The 22,505-nt window shown below is 36.5% G+C and overlaps 1 protein-coding gene across 1 annotated transcript; it reads right to left on the bottom strand.

Annotated features, from left to right (window-relative positions):
- Positions 1-716: 716 nt before the first annotated feature.
- RIOK3 (RIO kinase 3) lies at positions 717-22,494 on the bottom strand. Its single transcript, XM_033135720.1, has 13 exons — positions 22,281-22,494; positions 15,808-15,920; positions 15,062-15,207; positions 14,861-14,968; positions 14,535-14,644; positions 13,185-13,328; positions 12,380-12,507; positions 7,607-7,804; positions 6,035-6,194; positions 4,514-4,594; positions 4,339-4,428; positions 3,352-3,459; positions 717-2,391 (listed from the first exon to the last, which is right to left on the bottom strand). The coding sequence occupies exons 1-13, from the start codon at positions 22,314-22,316 to the stop codon at positions 2,284-2,286; spliced, it is 1,530 nt and encodes a 509-aa protein (XP_032991611.1). The 5' UTR covers positions 22,317-22,494; the 3' UTR covers positions 717-2,283.
- Positions 22,495-22,505: the final 11 nt, after the last annotated feature.

The raw sequence follows: 22,505 nt of genomic DNA, 5'->3' as shown, positions 1-22,505 counted from the left end.
GCCTAATGAACAGCAAAAAATCTGAGGGCCTCCATCTCCTTCATCTTTGTGGGGCAGGCTCTACCATGATTCAACAATTCAGCATCAGCTGCCTCACTTCATCCTCCTCTCCGTTCAAAGATTTTTCTTTTTTTTTTAAGAGGGAAAAAATTTGCAGGGATGTATGTCACACTATAAACAGTGGTTTTTGGGATACAAGGGACTGATAGTTAGCATTTCTGAATTTCTATAATATTTAAATTAAAATGAGCATGAACATTGTAGTTTGGTAAACAGAAAAACTGACTTTTTATAAAGAGAAAACTGGCAATGAATTATCCTGTTGAGATAAAAATTCCCTACACAGTCACCCTTATTTTGATAACTTATTTCATTATCCACTTTCATTAAAGTGAGGCAAAATATTCATTAGAAGAATATTTTAATGAAATTTCCATATTTCATGGTTTTTTTCCATTTGTATTTAATTCTTTGTTGAGCAAACTGTTTTCCAGTTCCTTTTTCCACTATGTGGAAAATTTACTCTCTGATCTATAGGAAAGGAAAAACTTATTTGTAATGTGAAGTAGATCATTTCAAAGTGAAATCTAAATATGAGACAATAGTAGGAAAAAAACTGCTTAAAATAATACTGCTTAATTTTATGCAGAAGGGGTAACCTGGTGCCAGGATATGAGTTAATAGAATGAACAGGAAGAAACCACACAAAGAACCAATTCTAAAATGATCTCTGTTTTTAATTTCTTAAAAACCATGTTCATAACACACTCCAAGAATGCCACACAGCAATGGTTTGCTGCTCTTAGTCAAACAGAGTATGTCAGAAAATAAAACAAAAAACTTTTAAATGGTTAATGGTTTTCTGGTTAATGGTTAATTTCTCTGAAATTTCTTAAAGCCAATCATCACCATTTAAATCTTTGTTTCAGAGTAGTAAACATTTCAGAAATGTAATAAGTATCTACCCAAAATCACACTTCTCTGAAATGCAGTTAAAAGCTGTACAACAGAAACAAAAATAAATATTTTTCTAGAAAGAACATTATTTGGCATTTTTAAATAATATTAAAGGAGGAGTTTTCAAGTGAACATAATATTTAGATTTTTACTTTCTATTACCAGATTGGGTCTCCAATGGTTCCAATCTGACATTAGTAACGGGAGGAATGATTATGTTATAGTTAATGAGCTTCAATCTTAACAAAGCCAATGTACTTTTCTAGCATAGTGCTTGCTTTATTGAAGAAGTGGTGTCCAGTCAGTACTAAAAATTATTAAAAGTGAGGCCAGATAGTTCAAATTAGTTAGTTAATTTCGTTCATACCCAAGTTGTTTTAAACCTAGTTTTCATCATTTGATTATTTAATATTTCTAATTGGCTTGCTGTATTTCTCTCAAAATCAGTTAAGTGCAATATAAACTGAACTTTGTTTCACTGACTTCATTAAAATATGTCAAATATGGTTAAATCTTATATTCTGCCCTTCCAGATAATCTACATTTTCATTATAAATGCAGAACAGCTGCACCATGAGTTACATCCTATCCATTTCACCTAAATGTTGAAATGCCGAAAGTCAAATTTAAAAATTTTGGATGGTTAAGAAGTTCTTGTATATTTCTCTCTCTCAGAAAGAGAGGGATGCCTTTCCATGGATATGAATAGGGAAAAGAATTCAGTTCGTATTCATGATGTACCAATAAAAAGTATTTTGCTTTTGTCTATTTCCATCATTCATTCTGAAACCTGTTTTCCATTTATAACACCTACTAAAAGAAGAAATTTTCTTTAGAATTATGGTCACAATCTGGAAAAAGATGGAAAAAGAATTGAGAAGGGCTAATTTCAGGCTAATAAAATATTCGAGGAAAGATGAAACAGAAAACAGGGAGGTGATAAAAGCAAGTATGTTGTAATAAAGGCCTCCCTTGTAAACACATTTGTCCTTTCCTCTCATATTTGGAAATGTTATCTAAGTTTTAAAAAGTCTCATAAAACAGTTTACACCACAAATCCTGTAAAAATCAGGCCTATTTCAGCTACATAACCTGTACCTATTAAAGAATTATATTATCTTGTTCATCAAATGAGAGGTAGTGACATTTTATTCTCTCAATGCCGAGCTAAAAATTCCACATGTCTGGCATATGGGTTACAGGGGGAAAAAGCACAGAAGCACCATTGTACACTCATGTTTTGGTATTTCAGGTCACCCATAACTTCATTTGTCATTGGCAGCCGACAATCCGCTGTGTTAACATTGAAAGCAGTGGGTTCTGATGCTATTTATCATGTAGGACTGGCAGACCTCCATCAACTTTGAAAAATGAAGCAGCTTTCCTTCCGTTCTTCTGAACATGATCTTCATTCATTTTCTCCAAAGCTTCTATCTACAAAATTGATATAAAGAATCCACTTGTCAAAATCCTACTTCACAGAAACCACACTTGAGATTGAGCTAGTGTTTTTACTCTCTTAAAAGGAGATCATTCCTAATGATGCTGGCCTTGATACAGAATTACAATATGGGACAAATATTACAGTGTGTCACATACATATATTACAGCATGACACACGTGTATTTTTTTACTTGATTATATTACCAGGGTCGATATTTAGTATCTTTATCAAGCTTACAATTGAAATCAAGATATGTCTTACTACATACTCGCTAAAGCTTTCAGGGAATAGGAAAAAAGAATACCATTGTTCATTCAACAACAGTAACACCTACTTACTGAGTAATTGTACTGAGCTAGAGGCTGGATTTACCATCTTTCTGGTACTTCTCCGGCCTTAAGCTCTAGCACAGCTTGGCCAAATTCAAATTGTACTGAGGAGTTCTGGAACATACTCTGTAATCGTTCTCTGCTTTGGTAAATTATAAGGCATAATTAGCTGCTGTTTCACTTCTTAGTTTTTATTCAATTTTAAGAGACTTCTGAAGGGAGATTTTTTTTTTTTTATGGTTCCATAGATCCATAACAGGGTATTTCTAAGGATGGCCACTGCTTACTTTTTATGTTCAGTTAAAAGCAAGGACCATGTGTTACTGCTTTTTTGTGTTACCCAGAGTCTTTACCAGTTAACTTCTTCATTCACAAAATAGGGAAAATACATATACTGGAAATATATTTGGCCACCTCAACCAAACTGTAAACTCCTCTAAGAAGTGTTTTGCTGTATATCTATCCTAAGGCTTAAGTATGGAAAGGACCAAAAATATCTCCAGAAAAGAAAAATCTCCAATTAATTTTGTTTTTGAGGGGAAGAGAATAAATTAGTTCTGAGTTTCAGTTATCTGTATCCCATACTCCATTACCAGGAAGGTAAAAATTAGCTAAGCTCACCTCTGCTAAGAAATCAGCTTCGTTATCTGCTGAGATGTTTAAACCTGAAACAGCATTGAAGAGTTCTCGTTCATTAAGAGCTTCCTTTACTCCTCCTTTCTGGAAAAACTAGCAAAGAAATATAAGATAGTCAGTAAGAGATATTAGCAAGGTTCCCTTAGAAACTAAAAACAGGGAATAGTGTACTTGTAAGACACCACTGAGTTCCTTCCACAATCTCTGAACCATAAAATTGTCCCACTTCAAGTTTAACTATGCTCAGGTTACTTGTTTTTTGTCCCTTCTTACACATCTGTGCTGTCTTCTGGATTAAGTTTGTCACAATCTATAGCTGAATTAAGTTTGCACCTTCTATAGCTATAAAAATGAGTGGTTTACAAAGTTGTTTGGCATTGCTTTGAATGTGTAGACTCAAAGCATTCACTAAATCCCATGAATTAAAATTTTCAAGCAGGAGCAGAAGTTATTTCCAACATAAAGTTGTTCTACATTCAGAAAGATATTACCATCTGAATCTGTTGCTAACAATTCGTTTCTTTTAGAAACAGCAAACGAATGTGAACTAACTCAGTAATTACTAAGCTTTACCTTCTCTAATCTGTTTAGTCGGCCCCACAGAAACAGTGATCAGACACTGTATCACTAAGACTATTCTTTTAATGGTAAAAATGACAGTAAGCAAGCAGGCTTACTACATGCCAGCCTCTCTTTAAGCATTGTGCATGTGTTAAATATCTACTTGACTGCTTTAATACTTGGAGCCAAATTAAAAATTTACTGTACTGTACTGGAAATTTAATTTAATGATATGCAATCAAATTCTTACTGAAAATAAAATCTGACAAATTGATTTGTATCTTTATCTTAAAAGCAGCCAGTAACCAAATCCCCCCTTCAATTTCTGGGAATGTCTTACTTAGGACTGAGAAAAATATTTTAATTTGTTATAATCCCATAAAAAGAAGCCGTAGTAATTTACATGCCCACCTGTGAGACATTCCTACAGTCACGGAACAAGAACTCCAGGCCGTGAGGGTGGGTAGGTTCTACAGACTGACTGACATCGATCAGCCAGACCTGTTTAAATACAGAGCATACAGTGGTTTACTGTTAGTAATTCACACGAAGTCATTTAATCTGAACATTAACAAAATATGCTCACCTTCCCAGCATGCCACAGCATGTTATATTCACTGAGGTCGGCATGTACGAGCATACATTCATTATATAACTGCTGCATCAACTGTGAGAAGGTAAGGTAGACATTTAGTAAATGAAGTAACAATTCTACTTTACCAATACAACTAAAATGTCTATGTCAACCAGTATTATCCAGAAAAATCAAGATTAGGTGAAAGAACTTACTTCCTCTTTGTAGTCTAGGACCGAGCTTATTTTTTTTTAGGGTAGGGTAAGGAAACAGTGAGACAATGGAGGGGATGAGTTTATGACACACTGTTTCCTTGTCCATGTGACAGCAATGAGATCAGGAGACCAAGGAGTAGACTTAGATTCCACACAAGTAAGAGAGCAGCCATGCGTATGGTCACTAACCAGGAGACCTTGGCGGACCCTGCATATCAGGGCAAATGGCCCACTGAGACCTCTATGTGGTGTATGCAATTCCAAGGTAAAAAGTACTTCCCGTCAGACACAATAAGAAAGAGATATCCTAATAAATTAAGTGACATTATATATTCATTATTGATGGTGACCACTATCCTTACAGTAGAAACCAGCATTAATGCTTTGTTTCCCAGCCTTAATAGAATCAAATAGGAAAAGTACATCACTGCTTCATCTCTTCCCTAGCCACCCCACCTCCAAAAAAGAATCCAGAAAAGTAGACTTGATTTTCCTTTGAATGTTATCCTATTGAAGAAGAGAAAGTTGGATTATCTCCCTAGCTATAATATATCTTAAAAAATTAATTTGGATAACAGTTTCATATTGACATCAACTGCTGCATGACATGTGAGCTCCAAGCAGAGACTGTGCAAAAAGCATGTTTCTCCGCTATTCAATTAAAACACAGATGTCACTGAGAGCATTTTCTTAAGCTAGAAGGACCTCAGATTGAATTCAGTTCTGTCCCGAAGCAAAAATAGCTTCCGCAAGATCCCTGACATGTGCCTCCCAGCTCTAACACCTGCACAGATGGAGAAACCACTCCCTACCATCTTTAATTTTCATCCTCACTTTCTTGTAAGTCCAAACCTGCTTCCTTTGAATTTCCCAACAAGGCAATTTCTTTGCTGTTAGAGCTATAATCATTCAAGACATGCAAACCAATGAGGCACTCTATCTGCTAAATGTAGTAACATCAAATTTTATTTAATGAAGTTTTGTAAATAATAGCTTCATGCTTCTGTGTCACTGGTGCTAACAACTGAGTTAGCACTGGTGCTAACAACAGACTCACTTGCCCCGTAAGTCTAGCAGCACCATGCTCTAACCAACTGAGCTAACTGGCCACCCCCATAAGTCTATTTTTCTAAAATGGTTCAAGACATACACACACAGTGATATAAAGACAACTCTTCAATGTTAACATTTCTTTGGAAACTTCAGTTTGTCCTTGTTATGTTACTGTAAAATAGTACTACTTTAGGAAATTTTTTTAAAGTTTGGAGGAAATATTTGTAAAAGTTGGTGTGTGAATGGTTTGAAAAGCACAACTTACTTGAAGAGTTTGATAATAAGCCTCTTGCATTTCTTCACTACTAAGTTTTACTTCTTTCAATTTAGGAGCTGGAACTTGATCATGGCCAATAAAAGACATAACTAAAATGTGTTTCTTGAGTAGCACAACTGTTGGACAAGGAATTCCAGCTCTCTGCATTCTATACAGAAAAAAAGAATTAAGAATGTAAAGATGAGAAGGACAGAATGTTTTACTTATTCAACAATTATCTAACAGCAAAGGGCTGTCACTATGTTCTACTCTGAAGATGTGAGAATGCAAAGACAGTAAGACATAGCCCTTATGGAGCCCAAGGACTGGTGCAGACAGACAGGTGTGGAGATGACTGCAGTGCAGTGTGGGACACCCACTGGCAGAGGTGGGGATAGGAGCTATGGGAGCATGCAACAGCAAGGAAGGCTTATTAGAAGAAGTGGGCGAATGGGAAGTAGCCAGATTAAGACAGTGTGTGGAAATGCTGGTCTGAGGCTGGAAGCAGTGTGTGCAAATGCATGGAGGTGTTCAAGAGCACAGTCCATTTGGGGAACATACAGAGGGTGCCAAAAAAAGTATACACATTTTAAGAAAGGAGAAGAACTGTATTAATCGTAATAATATATACTGATAACAAAAGATGAATACAAGTCACATTTGACTTCTGCAATTACAAGAGGTGCTCAAAGTGGTTACCATCAGCGTCCAGACACTTCTGATTACGGCGAACTACTGCTTGAGCATAGATAACATCTCTTAAAATGTGTATACATTTTTTGAGCACCCCTGATATATAAATCAAAACAGCTGTATCCTGAGTAGTAGGAAGGGCAATGTGTTTTGAGGCTACAGAGACAGGTAGGCTCCACATCACAAAAGGACTTTAAACTTTACACTGAAGACTACAGGGGCTGTTGAAGAATAGTATAGAAGAGACTGAAGGGCAGCAAGACCTCTTAGGAAATTATTTTACTCAGAAGTCCTACTAAGTAGAAGAATTTTACTACTAATAAGTATGGATAATTACATTGGAAAGTAAACATCTTTAGAAAAAAGAAACTAAAATTAAGCTTTTAATAGATTAAGATATATGGAAAGGTTTATTAATGAGAAAGATTACTAAATTACTTGGTTGATATAACAAATTCCTTGACAAATTCTGCTTAGAGAATTGAGGACAAGTGAAATACAATTTGACTGATAAGACTCCGCCCCCACCAAATTAACAAAGATGTAGTAAACATTTTCTGAAACAAAAAGGGAAATCATTATTTACAATAAGCCTAAATGGAAGCTGAAAAAAGACAGCATTTAGATATATAACAAAATGTATTGGGCAGAAAATGATTTACATTTCCCTCCACACTTTATTGACGAAATAAGAAAATGGCTTATTAATCCTAAATATATTAATGCATACTTATAAGCATGGAAATGTTTCTTACAGAAAAACCTCATTAAACACTACAATTTCAAGGCCTTCCATATTTTCTATAACTTGAAAAGCATGGATTTTTTTTGCCTCGCTAATAAGCCTAATACAAAAGGGTTACTTCTAGCACAGTGATTTTTCTTTACCTTGTGAGATTGTGCATTTCTTTTTCTGCCCACATTCGGATGATCTTACGCGGATTTAGTTTACTGAAGCGATCTTTAAACCTGAAAGCATCTTTAATATATTTGTCACGATTCTTAAACTCATTAAGGGTTGTTTTAAATACCTTGATGGCACATTCTGTAGGTATAACTTTACTATCTTCCTTTTCATCCTCCATGCTAAGTGGAAGAAAATAAATTAAGTCAGTATAAGTTGCCAGCTCATGTGTAGAACAATTTCAAAATAAAGATTCTATGACATTTAAGTAGATGTACCTTATCTGAGAATGACAAGCCTTTTTGTTTGTTTGTTTTAAGCTTTCAAGTTTGGGATCTTAATAAAACCTTAGGTATTGGTTTTTTAAATCAAACTCATTTTCAAATAAACTGGCAACCAGTTTTCAACAATCCATAATATTATCTTCCCTTAATGACTACGGAATCAAACTCAAGGAACAATGAAGACATACGCACATTAAAATAGGCTACAGTCTACCTGCGATCCCCGCCCTATGAGTATGCAAGCTGGGGCAGGGGAGAATAAAAGAAGTACACAACTAGAACACGTCCCTTTGGATTAGAAAGGTCCGGTGAGGCTTCATGGCACAAATAGCAACTGAAACAAAACTAGGACAATGGGTAGAACATGAACAAGTGCAGTCCCAGTATTAACAAAAGCAAAGGTAGGAAACTATAGAACATGTTTGAGAAACAAACACTACAGCTAAGACTTGGCTGGAGAGAGGAAATGAAAGAAATTAGAGCTAAAGGGATGGGATGGAGGCAGGTATGTAAAGAGCTCTGCCTGGGTGAGAAGCCTACAAGTATTCCTAAAGGTAGAAGGAATTAGCAAGGGCTTGACAAACTTCATGAAGATCAAGTCGATGACAATGTGTCAGGATAGAAGGGAGCAGGAGTGGCTAGGGGTGTGGGGCCTACTTAGGATGCTAATGCAATAGTCCCACAACAGTGAGCCATTAATCATGGTGGTGATGGCGTGAATGAAGAGAAGGAGGATGGAAGAGGAGACAATAATATTTACCCTTAAGTATCTGAAGGAATGTCAATGTGGAAAAGAAAGGAACTCTATTTCCAGAGGACCGAATCTGACTGGAACTCCCAACCCCTCCTTCTGTACTGTCTTTTCCCAGCTAACTCCTGCTCCTCCAGTCAGCCTCAGGTTAGAGTACTCTGACTGGTTCTAAGTAACCCCTTCTCTTCCCAACTGTCTTCTCTTCCTGGGAAATTTTATCTAACCCCATGGCTTAGAGTATCTTCAATATACGGATAACTCCTGCATTTCTATCCTCAGTCCTGACTTTCTCCAAAACTTTAGGCCCATTTATCCGATCCCTACCTGACACCACTTACTTAGATGTCTTAGCACACATTTCCAACTTAACATGTCCAAAGCACAGTTCTTATTAACGGTACCCTAAACCTGCCCTTCCCCAGGCTCTACCTCAGTATATGGCACCACCCAGTTGCTCTAGCCAAGCATCTATCCTCTTATACCCCACATCCAATCCAATAGCAGTTATTATAGACCTAATCTTATAGTAAAATAAGACCGGGTCTTATATTAATTTTTGCTCCAAAAGACGCATGAGAGCTGATGGTCCGTCCGGCTAGGTCTTATTTTCGGGGAAACACAGTCAGTGTCCACATACATTAAGCATCTATTAAAATAATTCTATACATAATATTTTCTGTATGAATCCTAAAAATTTAAATAGATGGCATACTGTATATATTCTGCTACTTATTATAGCTTTTTATACTCAATTATTATTTTTTTTTTTGCCTAGTTTTAAAATCCACGTTGAGATCTAACTTCATCATGACCTCTTCCTTGAACATGACTGGCAATAATCTTGCTCTGTTCTCTATTCCTATCCCATACTACAGTCTCACTGATATAACTGCGTACTCTATCATGTAATTATGTTTTACTGACCATAACAATTCTTGCTGTAATGTTCTCCTTTTGGCTATGCCATACACTCTTTGAGAGTAAAAAATATGTCTCACTTTATTCCCTGAAAAATCTAGCACAAGTACTGTTAGAGTAATTGTTGAATACTAGGCCAACCTAAGTCACAGAAACCAGAACAACTTTGTGGTAGGCAGACTCCTAAGATGGTCCCCAAGATTCCATGTGTATACACTTGTAATAATCCCTGCTCCCTCTGAGTGTGGCTGGGGTAGCCACTCCCTTCATTCGCTTACATTATATGGCAAAGGTGATGGTATAGACATTCCCAGAATTACATTCCATTGTCTAAGATTCCACTCTAGCTGACTGGAGGGAGAGATTCTTCTGCTGGCTTTGAAAAAGTGACCTGCTCCATGAAAGGGCATGTAAAAGGGCTATACGAGTAGAAACTACAGGGGCAATACTACAGGTAATAAATGGGTGTTGTTTTAAGCTGCTAAGTCTGGGGTAATTTGTTATATGGCATAGAAAACTAATATAAACATTTAAAAGCATTTATTTTCAGTTGTTCTCTCAGAAAACCGAATGCTCTCTAGTTTTCCTAACTTACAAGTGTCAAAATACAGATAATGATATCAATAACACCAGAAGGAAAGAGAGATCATTCATTATAATAATGTATCATTAAGTATAACAGAAAATAGACAAAGGATAAACAAGGCAATTGACAAGAAAAATAAATACAAATGGCCAATAAAGCACCTGAAAAAATGTACAACCTTAATTATAATTAAATACACACCAAAATATCAAAATGGTACTTTTAACTTTCACTCTGACAAATACTAAGTTAAGCACTGATCAGGATGAGGGAGACAGGCTCATACTGCTGGTGGTAGCAAAAATTGGTTAACCTCTTAACAAGGCAATTTGGCAATATCTACTGACATTTAGAATGTACTTGTCAACAACCTGGATATTTAACTAGCTCACAGGGAAAATTACATGTGCCCTACCATGAAAAGATAAACACAAGTTCAAGATTTCTGGCCTTTGGTGTGATATACAAGAAAAAAAAATTAATGTTTAATAAATAAATCAAGAAATACTGTTTGCTACATAGCCAGCTCAGAGGCCCAAACAGCGAGCAAAATCTGGTCCTCTCCATTCAGTGAGGCCTTCCACTATTTAGCAAAATGGGGGGAAGTGCATATAGTATTTCCCCCAGCAATTACAATGTTAGGAATTTAGCTTAAGGATGTATTTGCAAAAGCTCACCAAGGTCGATGTACAAGGATATTCCCGTACATTCACACAGTGAATGTACTACCATAAAAAACAAGGTGATGTAAGCCAGTAATATAGAAGGATCTAAAGTATATTAACTGAAAAACCAAGACCCTGAACTTAAAGTATAACAAAATAAAAGATATACACATAAAAATTTCTGGAAGACTAGGCTAAAAGCTGTTAAGAGTGGTTAAGGCTAAAAATTGTTAATAGTGGTTATCTTTGTAGAAAAGATCTGTGAGGTCAGAGTTGGTAAGATGAAGGCTCCTTTTCATTTTAATGCTTTCTGTAAAGTTTTAATTTCTATCATGAGTAATATTTCATTTTCAATAATTTGTGCCATTAAGTTTTATTTGCCTAGTCTCAGGGAATCGTCAAATGAAATTTGGAAACAAGGCAACAAAGCTTAAAGGAAGGAAGAAATAAATGATCTCATTTATCCCCACAAAAATCCTATGAGGTGAGGGTTCATTTCTAAATGAGGTTTAGTAACTTGCTCCAGATCATAGTTTGAAAAATGTTGAACTGTTTTACCCTAATAAGCATTTTTATGCTTTTCATTTTGGAACTCAACAGTATAATTCAATATCGATTATATATGTATGTCTCATCTAGGAAGGGAGACTAAATAGTTAAAAAAAAAAAAACCAAACGCAAGGACTAGACCAACCATCGTTTGAATCCACAGTAAATAGCTTCTAAACCTAAAAAGACTGGAATAATTTCTGTAATCTGTTTTAACATTTTTGTTTGTAAACAATGTTAAGGTAAAGGAAAAGCTGAGCCAGTAAGCCTTGCTGGTTGACTTCAGCAGTAAGTAACCAGATTTCGTATTCCTGGCTTAGGCATATTTTCTAAACAGTCTTCACTTTTAAAAATGTTTCTCCTCATGCAGTTCTTTACTAATCTAAGCCCTTGTATCACAAGTGAAGTAGGTAAGATCTATTAGATTGGTGCAAAAGTAATTGTGGTTTAAAAGGTTAAAAATAATTGCAAAAACTGCAATTACTTTTGCACCAACCTAATAAATAGCGTAAGAACTCTATAAGAAGTTTCCTTAAATAATGTAAGCATTATTTAAAGCTGGTATTTCTTAAAGTAAGGATTGTAGTTATAAGGGAAGGAATCAGTAACCGATCTAAGCATGTCCCCTCCAACCTGGTACCAAAAGGCCCCACAGTGGAAACACTAGGGGTTTTGAGACAAACCCTAGTTCAGACTGTGCTCTGCTGCCATTTACAGCAGCCTATATGATATAGTATGATTATAATAATGAAGAAAATATATGCACAGAAAAAAGACTAAAGGAGTCTACACAAAATTATTAATGGTTATCTCTGGATGGTGGGATTAAAATGATGGTGTTTTTCTTTAGACATCCTATGTTGCCTAGATCTTCTACAATAACATTTTAAAAATTACTCTGCTTTCCATGCAGCATTAACTTTGATTTTGTGTAAATCCATTAATATTGGGGAGAAAGGGCTAAGCTTTTGTTGACATGATGGTATTGTACTTTGCTCATTTACCTCCCACCATATGCGTGAAAGACAACAGATTCCTTTCCTGTACTAATACAGCCAGTGATTGTCTCCAACATTCCAGAGTTGACCATTTTATACATAAGTAAACGTGTCTTAGGATCAACTGCTTTTTCCTGCAAGAGATAAGCACTATAAGTGAAAATATTAATCACAAAACATTTTGAGTCATTTCTAGTAGCTAACATTCAAAGTACTTTTTTTTTTAATTTTATTATTTAATTTACTTATAACAAGCTCTTACGAGGGCTGTCAAGATACAATTCATTCCAGTACTGTAACTGTAATGTCTTTGCAAGTGAATATCTAAAAGAACCATTGAAAGTCAGATGCTAGCTTAGTCAAAATCTTATTTTTATCTCCAAAGTTTAAATAACTCTCCTAGTGTATTTAGCATTAGTTTGTTTTTCTAAAGGTTTAGAAATTAGCTTATTCTCAAGATTTTAGACATTATCTTCATTAATGTAAAACATTAGAGATTTTTAAGTTGTTACTAATATATCATAAAGTAACAGGAAACAATATTTTAAAAATCTGAGAGCATTTATTTGCAATGTAAATTTTACAGTCCAAGTTAATTATGACCACTGAAGTGTTAGTTTTGAATATGTGATTAATAACCATCACATGAAATCTGAAAAGTCAAATAAGCAAAACTACGGGTTTTATTTACATCTTTGATTTCAAAGCCAGTCTCATGAAAAAAATATCAAGCCTGAAGTTTTGTTTTTCCCCCAAACATGTTTTCTAATCTGAATCTTTCATTCCAAGAAAAAAATATAAGATTACTTACTGCAGTAGAATGTTCCTTTTTCTCATGAAGGCGGGCACTTCGACGTTCTTCTGAGTAGGCATGTTGTTTTAAAGCATTGAAAACATGGTTTGGTAGTTTTAAATCCATTCCAGTTCCATCTCCTACCTGAAACCCAGGTGCAAACTGCCAAAAAGAAGAATTAACATCTGAAATAACTTGAAAATTGGGACAGTAAAATCAAAAAGATCAGTCTTTACTTGGAATAGATTTCCTACTGAATAGATGATCAAGCTATGAAAGCAGAACCCATAGGTATTACAAAGGAAAAATAAAATGACTTACTAATAAATACAAGAGGAAGGACAGCAAGGCTATTTAAGAAATTGCAACCCAAATGAAGAGGTCTAGTCTATGCTCAGAAAACATCCAATCACATCTAAAACCCAAGGTACTTCAGCATATGCTTTGTACCTTGTCTTTATATCAGACAAAGGACACATTATATTTTGAAGGCTACACTAAATCTTATCAAAGAAATATAATTTCATAATTATTGTTGACGAGTGGTTAGTATAGCAAGCTATGTCCATACCATGACAATGTTTTAGAGCAGCACTGTTTAATATAGTAGCCACTAGACACAGGTGGATATTTAAAATTAAATTAATTAAAATAAAATTAAAAATTCAGTTTCTCAGTTGCACCACCCAAATTTCAAATGCTCAATTGTCAATTATGGCTACAATATTAGATAGCATAGCTATAGTACATTTTTACTATCACAGAAAGTTCCATTGGACAGGATTGTTCTAAAGCAGATCTGGATTATTTCTAGAATTTTATAATAGGTTTACTTAACAAGTATTTGTGTCAAGTCTAAATGTTTTATATTAACCACAGTATTTATGAAAGAGGAAGAATGCTATCTTTTTTCCTTTTTCTCTTATTTTTTTAAAATTACATTTTATTTCTGATTTTGCAGGGTAGTTCCAGCAAAAGATAAAAAGTTCAAAAAGTATAAAAGGGGACATAATAGGAAGCATTTCTCCCATTCCTAACCCCCAATCACCACTGTTACCTGTTCATGGTTAGGGGTGTTATTTTATGAAAAATATGCTGAAAAACAAATATGTTCCTTTTCATAAGAACAATTTCTTAATTTTAGAATCAGTATAAATCAAGCTATTTTTCTTTTGAGGTATTTTATTCCGCAGTACATTATAGTCTCATTAGTGGCCAAGACTCTTCATAGTATTGTTATATTATTATCTAAAACATCTTTAGAAAGGACATAGGATATTTTTAGAAATTTAAGATATCATATTTAGAACCCGATGTTTTTATTCTAATAAAACTCTTGATTCAGAGACAATACTTTCTGTAACTTACATTTTCCATTCTGGCTGTATTCTTTCTCCCACATACTACTTCATCATGTTTGGTAGTGATGTCTTTTCCTTTTCCAATAAAACCCTTTTTGGGAGTAGGAACTGGTTTTGCTGAAGGCAAGTAAGACAAACCAAGTATGTAAAAATAGCAAAGACTAAACTGCTATGTTCAAAATTGTCTGAAAAGATACCTGAATTTAACATAAATTCCCAAACGCGATTCAAAGACAAATATAAAATACAAAGATTCATTGGAAACCTTAGCCTTTCTATGTGCCCATCCTACCCTTCCCCCACCCTCATCACCAAAAATAAAAGCATCGATACCTGGTATGTAGGGATCATCACGAGTATCCTGCCAGTCCACCTCATCTTCAGAGCTATCACTGTCTTCATAAGGATGCACTTTTCGATAATTTTCAAAGGAAATGGAAACTTAAAAGGCAAAATAGTGGAAGACTTATTTAGGAGCACGTTACAAGCATTTTTTTACCACCCAAAGCAGTTGTCACAATAAGCTCATGGTACCTTTGCTATCTCCATTGAATTTTTTTTCTTCACGCCTAAGCTGTGCATCATATTCTCTGTCAAATTCCATCTGTAGCATCTGAGCCAGCATTAGGTCGCTGGAAGTATCAGTGTTTTCTCCAGTAATAAATGGTCCTTCAGCAACACTATTCAAAATAAGGCAATATAACTAACACAATGTGCTTGTGTAAACAGATGCTACCAATTATGAGTAGGATGTGCTTTTTCATTGTTAATGAAGAAACAAAGGGAAAAAACTTTACCAAGCCATTCACTTTCTCCTGCCCAGTGGCCCTCTGACCAATAGCAGGAACCTATGAGAGCACCAAATAGGATTAAGAAAGCTGCGATGGAAAGCTAATGGGTCTATAATAAAATCCAAACTGAGACCTAGAACTCAGTTGTTCTGTGTTCTGATCAAAGAAGAGATAAAAGAGAAACTACAAACATTTGATCAAAACTGTACCCTCCTTCACTGTTAATTCAGAGTCCATCTGGTTCGATTTTTGCAATAATGAAAACCCAGAGAAGCAGAGTGGTTTGCCCAAGGTAATACTGAAAACTCATCACAGAATCAGGACCAAAACTCAAATATCAGTAGACTCTCCATATGGTGCTCTTGCTACAGTGCTGCTTTTCTATATGTGTAATATTTCTTAATCACTTGTCATGACAATCACTAATCAAATCCTAAAACTTTGTTATAAGCTGCTACACAAAGTAGATTTTTTGTGAATTTTACTTACACAACTTCAGGAAAAGTGGCAGCTTCTTCTTCTAATTGCAATTCTTTAGCCAACTGTTCACTCATTACATCAGCCAAGGAAGATATTGTATTTTGAGGGGTAGCCCATGGACACTGTTTAAAAAAAAAAAAAACAAACAAACAAACAGACAATTCAACTCATATAATGAAATTAAAATACCTTTCAAACTTGGAAATAAGGTTATCTTTTAAGATTAAACTAAATAAACCCAAAATGAATGAGTACCTACTTGCAGAAATCATCTTACAACTATCTCCTAGCTCAAATCTAATCAAAGATAATGTAAAGTGAAACAACCAGAAGTACTTTCTAACCTGTTTGGTAGGTGTGTCCTTTTAGTTGAGGGGAAGCATCAGACTAACATAGCATCACCCTGCTAGCCAATGAATTCACGTAACGCCCCTTGTTCCAATTCCATGATCACTGAGCGAGCTTCTGCTTATAATTTCTCTTATAGGAACAGACTATATACCAACTGGCACAATTCAAAGCCCATTTAGAAGTTACACCTCATTCTAATTTAAGAAGTAAGTCTTCTACATGTAAGAAGTGTGTGTCAGCCTTTCTCAAGACACCTTCGGATATGCTGAAACAAAAATAACAATGACAAACAATAAAAGTTATATTTCTGAACTTTAGAAGCTGAGAAATAGTCTTGAAACAGTATCAGTAGAGCAAAGTAATATTCTGTGAGACTCTTCTTGGGTAGCTAGCCAGCCTGTCTTCCTTAATGACTTCACAGTCTTAGCCCTCTTGAAACTATAGGTTTATTTCACAGTTAATTTTTGAGGGGCAAGCTTTACTTAGCAGCAAATGATTACATTTGATAGTCTAGTGATTAAGACCATTAATATTGAATAAGATATCTAAATATCTCTTGAACATGCTCAGCTCCCCTTCCAAGACTCGACTCCAAGGTATCACCCTCCCTTCACCGGGCTACTAGAAGATGTAAGAGCCTCCTAACTAATCCTTCTGCTTCCAGTCCTGCTTGTTTCCTTTAGCCACACCACAACACAACGGTTTTTCTAAAATGCAGATTTGATTGGTCCAGTTTCCTTACTTAAAACTTTCATTGTTTTAATGTTTACCACTGCTGTTGGGATAAAGTCCAAACTCATTCCTTAACTACTATTGTCTGATTTAGAACACAGCATATGATACCTGTTTTAGCCACAAAATTGTTTAATCATTTTTAGCCAGTAAAAACTCTCAGCTGGCCTAAGGGCCTGTTGGTGTGACTCCCAGTGACCACTGGGCAACTGACCCTTGTTCACAAGTTCCACAGCACTGAGGTTCGGTAATTTACTTGGTTCAGGCTGTTAGGATGGAGTACTTAGGTTGATAAGTGGTAACTACATTTATGCCTAAGTGAATCAGAATCAAGTTTTATCTAGTCTGACCCTGAGATTGTTGAGATGTACCCAGTCCCCAGCACACACCAGCCTACTGCAGAATTGACCTGGAGAAAACAGGGTGGCTTCCTCAAGGTCTGGTGTGACTTCATTAACTCAGAGCTTATCATCAATTGAGCACTCTCCTGGTGAAGATTTTGAGGTCTGGAATCTTGAAGCTCTCTGTAATCTGGAAATACAGCTCATCTTTTGGTCACAGGACTCTGCTGACCTCATTTTGAATCCTCTAGGTAGAAGACATAATGCTGCCTCTGCCTAGAAATACTTGGTCTGATCAGTTTCAAAGTCCAGGTTCCAAATGGCAAATAATTGTATTCTCTAACTCAGAATTGTCAATCACATTTTGCAATGACTAACAGTAGAATAACAGACAAAACTTCACTATTTTTGAGTCACTTAGCTAAATATACATGATTTACATACATTATTTAAGTCACACCACAACTGAGTAGTTGTAATATTATCCCCATTTTACAGATTTAGAAATTGAGACACAGAAAGGTTGTGGGTTTTATTTTAACCCAAGATAACACTATAGATGGAAGTGCTGAGATTTGAACCAAGGCAGTAGGACTTAAGAGATTGCACTCTTAGTAGCATTTTGCTGTGCTGCTTCTCTAGTCACCTTGCCCTGTGATGTGAGAAGCAAACCCTGCAGTCTAAAATTCAAATTCCTCAGGAATAAATTCCCTTCACAACTTGACCTAATTTAATTTTCCAATCTCAATGATCATTACCCTACATTCTAGCAACACTAATTACATGCCAAGTATGGCATACTTTCACCTTTCCATTCATTTACACATGCTCTTCTCTCAATTCTTTTTCTTACTTCTCTATTTCCCCCAATTAAATGTCTCCTCCTCCATAAGGCTGTCTGACAAAATCTGATCCTTTATGTTCCCATAGCACTGTGTACTGTTTGAGCAGGACCAATCACTGCATCAGCCACAATATAGCAGGAACCTCTTGAAAGGCAGGGTCTTCTCATTCTCAAGAACATAGCATAAAGCTTCAGACATATAGAGGCACTCAAGCATTTATTGAATATGTACCAAAAGGAAACACTGGAGATATTTCATGGAACAGCCAGGTAATCGGTAGGCCATAGAGGTCTGGTACCTTTCTACACCTCTACTATTCTAAAATCCTCTTTTCCATCTTGAAGTTGGCCCCTTTGCCCACCCACTTCTAAAGTTTCTAGTCTTTTGCCAGCAGTCAATTAACTCCACTAACGTGTTAAAGTAAAATTGGCTGACAATTCCTTGGAAGAGGCAAAAATCATAGGTAGTAACTGTAATTTTGAGGCAAAGATTTACTTACTCCCAAAACAGACTGAATCAGAAAGGGAAACATGTAGATATACCCCGGAGGGCACCAAGACTGCCTTACTGCCCACTCCCACTGCTCTTGCTCCTCGGAGCCTTAGTCTCTTAGCCTCTTAATCTCTTAGAGCTGTACCTACTTCCCTGTTCCTCGGCTGCCCAGCTCAGCTGTGCTGCCTTCCTCTGGTGAGGGTTAGTAAGTAAAGGCTTCCGAAAGGCTGCCAACTCTCATACTTCGATCAAATCCAAACTCTTCAAACCAGCAGCCAAAAGCCCTCCATAAATATTTTTGAGCTGTGTGAGGGACAGCTGCCGAGCAGGGGCAATCTACCACAACCCCAAAGTTTCACCACTCCAAGAGGGGCTTAGAAAATTTACTGGGGCTCCTCCTCGGAATGGGCACCACGGGATGTATGTAGGGGAATAATAATAGTAACAATAAACCTAAAGAGATAAAGAAAAAAGTCCTCCGTAATCTTCTCTACTTTTGCTGTCCAATAATGTCATTTCCCACTATTCCCTTCATCAATATAAACTCCCCATTGCATCAAGATCTAATGGGAAACCCCACACAATCCTTTCCAATTAGTTATTCTGCTTAAAATGACATCTATGGCGCCCATAGCCAGCTCTGATTCATTCTTTCTTGTTTGCTGAAAAACCCTGTTTTTCTCTCCTCTGGGAAACTGCCACCACTGAACTCCGCTACCTTCACTACTTCTCTACCACCACATTCTCCCGTCCCCCTTTCCTTCCAGCTCCTAAAGATATGTCCCTGGCTGCCCATCCCACTTTTTCTTTTAAAAGGCTTTTAATGCAGGCAACTATGGGGAAAGAATCAAGTAAAATAAGAACAGCAACCATGAAGGAGGCACATAATAACAAAAACTCAGTCCTCAACTAGAAGGCAGGCAAGAGAACAATAACCCACAGGAAGGTCCCTCTTCTACCTATGCAGCTAGAAATTATAATCCAGGCAGAATATTTCAGTGGGTAACTTTACTTCTTCCAGACAAGGGTCTCTGGAAAATGTGGTCTGGGTCTATACAACACTAATCTATGTTTTGTTTTGCTTTTTAACTTTAAATTTTAGTTTTAGATCTATAGAAAAATTACAAAGACACTACAGTGAGTTCCCAAATATCCCATACCCAGTTTCCCCTGTATTAGTATTGTGAATGTCACAATTGATGAACCAATATTTATATACTATTAACTAAAATCCACACTTTACAAGTATTCAGAGTTCCTTAGTTTTCCCCAAATGTTCTTTTTCTATTCCAGATCCTACCCAGCATACCACATAACATTTAGTCATCATGTCTCCTTAGGCTCTTCTTCACTCTGAGTTTCTGGCTTTCTTTGTTTTTGATGGCCTTGACAGTTTTGAGGAGTACCATTAATTTTTTACAGCTCCCTTTCCAACAGACTACACACTTCCTCACTTTTCACCTACAAGTTAGCCAATCCTCCCTTCTTGGAATATCCCCTAACACTCTGTCTATAATAGCAGTTTGGCATTTTATAAATGATACCCCAAGACCCTGGTGGAGGGGTCCCCAAGACTCTTACACTCCCCAGAGTGTTAGGGGATATTCCAAAAAGGGTACCTGTGAAGTGAAAATTGTTTTCATAATAGCACTAAGACATTCATTGTTTTTTTCCACTCTCATTCTCTCAAAAGTGTGGAGTTTTCCAGAGTCTGTATCAGATATAACATCATTCTCGTGGCTACTGGAATGTGTGCTTATATATCCTTGCATTTTTCCAAAATTTTCTAAGGTAGTAGGTTTAGGATATGAATGTGCATTTTTAGAGTTTAACTCTGTTTTCAGTATGTCTACCTACTGTGTTCTTATTACTCATCTTTGATTATACTTGCTATAATTTACGTATCTATGAGGCTGGATTTTCTTCGCACACATAGTTCAACCAAAACATATCACAACAGACTGAAAGAAAAAAACAGGCGCTATGACAATCCAGCTGTCTATTTAATCAGACATTTAAAAGATTTACAGAAATGTAAAACAATTATTACTCTCTCCACTAATTTTTTTGGTTTGGAAAATAGTGTTTTTTAATATAAAATGTTATTTATGTTAATATATGACTTTTAAGTCATGTAATAAACATTTTTCAATTTTGCAATTTTAATTTCTGATTATGACAACTATCAATAGCAGTAACGAATATAAACAAAAGTTCTCTGGGTCCTCAGTGGTTTTTAAGAGTATAAAAAAGTCATGACTGAAAAGTTTTGAGGCTCTCTGGCCTTTAACATTCTTTCCATTTTTCAAGACTTTCCTCTAATCTCCACCTCCTCTGTGCAGGCTTCTATAATCACTTTGGTCTTCCAAAAGGTTAGAGAAGGAAAAGACGAAGTGAAACTTGCAGCATCTTTCTAATTGTTTTGCCTGTGAAAATGCTATCTTCCCAATAAAATGTCAGTAAATCCAGAATGATTTTTTTGTTGAATGATTAAACTTTATATATAGTTTTGATGATGTACACTTAAATGAAAATACAACTGATATCAAGTTATTTACTGAATTACTTTTGTAAGTGAAATTTGTTCTGAGGTTAAGTATTCCGAGCAAAGCTGGTTTCATTTGACATTTTCACCAGCCTTTATAGTTGCTTAACTGGAGGAATTTAACATGTAGAGTATATGTTTATTAGTATCTGCCTACTACTGATTTTGTCCTTTTATGCTTACTAATCTTGGCCTTGTAAATAAGGCCTTAATAGAAAAAATAAATACACAAAATAACATGTAGATATAATATTTGCCAATGGAGTATCTTAGATTCTCCCTCCAGTTGTATGAGAACGTTCATAAAATTAATTTTCCTTTACTTAGTCGCTAATTATTTCCCCTTTTTCTGTTAAAACCTGGCATGAAGATCCAATAAGATTAACAAGTGACCCTTCACACGGAACAAATATTCTGTGTTAACATGTAAAAAACAATTATAAAAAAATTGGATTCCTTCACAACCTTAATTTGAAGAACACTAAATCCCAACTGAAGCAAACCCTCAAAGTGGCCGAAGAGTCTTTTCAGCATTCTAATGAAAATATCATGAAAAAGAGCAACCTGAAAACCAGAAGCCAAATGTGAAACGTGAAATGAACGTAATGGATGGCCATTATAGGAAAAAGCTTAACGTTATATAAGGATTCATAACCATTTTATAGTATGTAGTGTACACCTGAGTATTAATTAGGCCGGGGGGAGAAAGAGTGCTCCTGGATGTATCTTTTACACTTTTACCACTTAAAAACCACGAAACTGCCGAAGTAGGATAAGCACACTTGTCAAGTTAAGGAAACAGCTGCTTAAATCACCCTTCTGCCGAGCTTCCTGTGTGATTGGGCTGACTCATTTGGCCCATGCAAAACAAGACCGTACTTGTTTTCCCTCAAACGTCAGGGTGTCTGAGTCCTGCCCACAAATATGCTCCGGAGGTTCAGAAAGCAAGGGGCATTCCTAGAGAGACCCCAAATCGGCTAAGGTGGCCTCTGGCAGCCGGGGCTGCCTCCCTACCTCTTCCACCCCCACCCAAGCAGCCTTGCCTCCGGTCCCTCCTTTCCTAGGCCGCCGGGGTCTCGCCCACAACTTCCCCAGTCGCCTGCCACTCTCTCTGGGCCCTCCGAGAGGACCAGCCCAGGTGACCAAAGTAGGTGCGTCGGCCCGACCGCCACTCACCTTGGGCTCAGGCGATGCCACTCCCACCAGATCCATGTGGGGGAAGAAAGCAGAGACAAGAACAGAGCAGAGAGGTGACAGGACGCTGGAGGGAAGCAGCCTCCGCTGAGGAGACAGGCGGCGGGGCAGGGGCGACAGGGTGCTGGTGCTGGAGCTGAGGTGACAGATGGCGGAGGCGGCCGAGACGGCCGCGTCCGGAACTAGACCTTTTCTCTTCCGCCCTCT

Source organism: Rhinolophus ferrumequinum, chromosome 19 (assembly GCF_004115265.2).
Source record: "Rhinolophus ferrumequinum isolate MPI-CBG mRhiFer1 chromosome 19, mRhiFer1_v1.p, whole genome shotgun sequence".
Taxonomy (NCBI): Eukaryota; Metazoa; Chordata; class Mammalia; order Chiroptera; family Rhinolophidae; genus Rhinolophus; species Rhinolophus ferrumequinum.
Note: the sequence above shows the minus strand (reverse complement) of the source record. Positions and strands in the feature narration are given on the sequence as shown.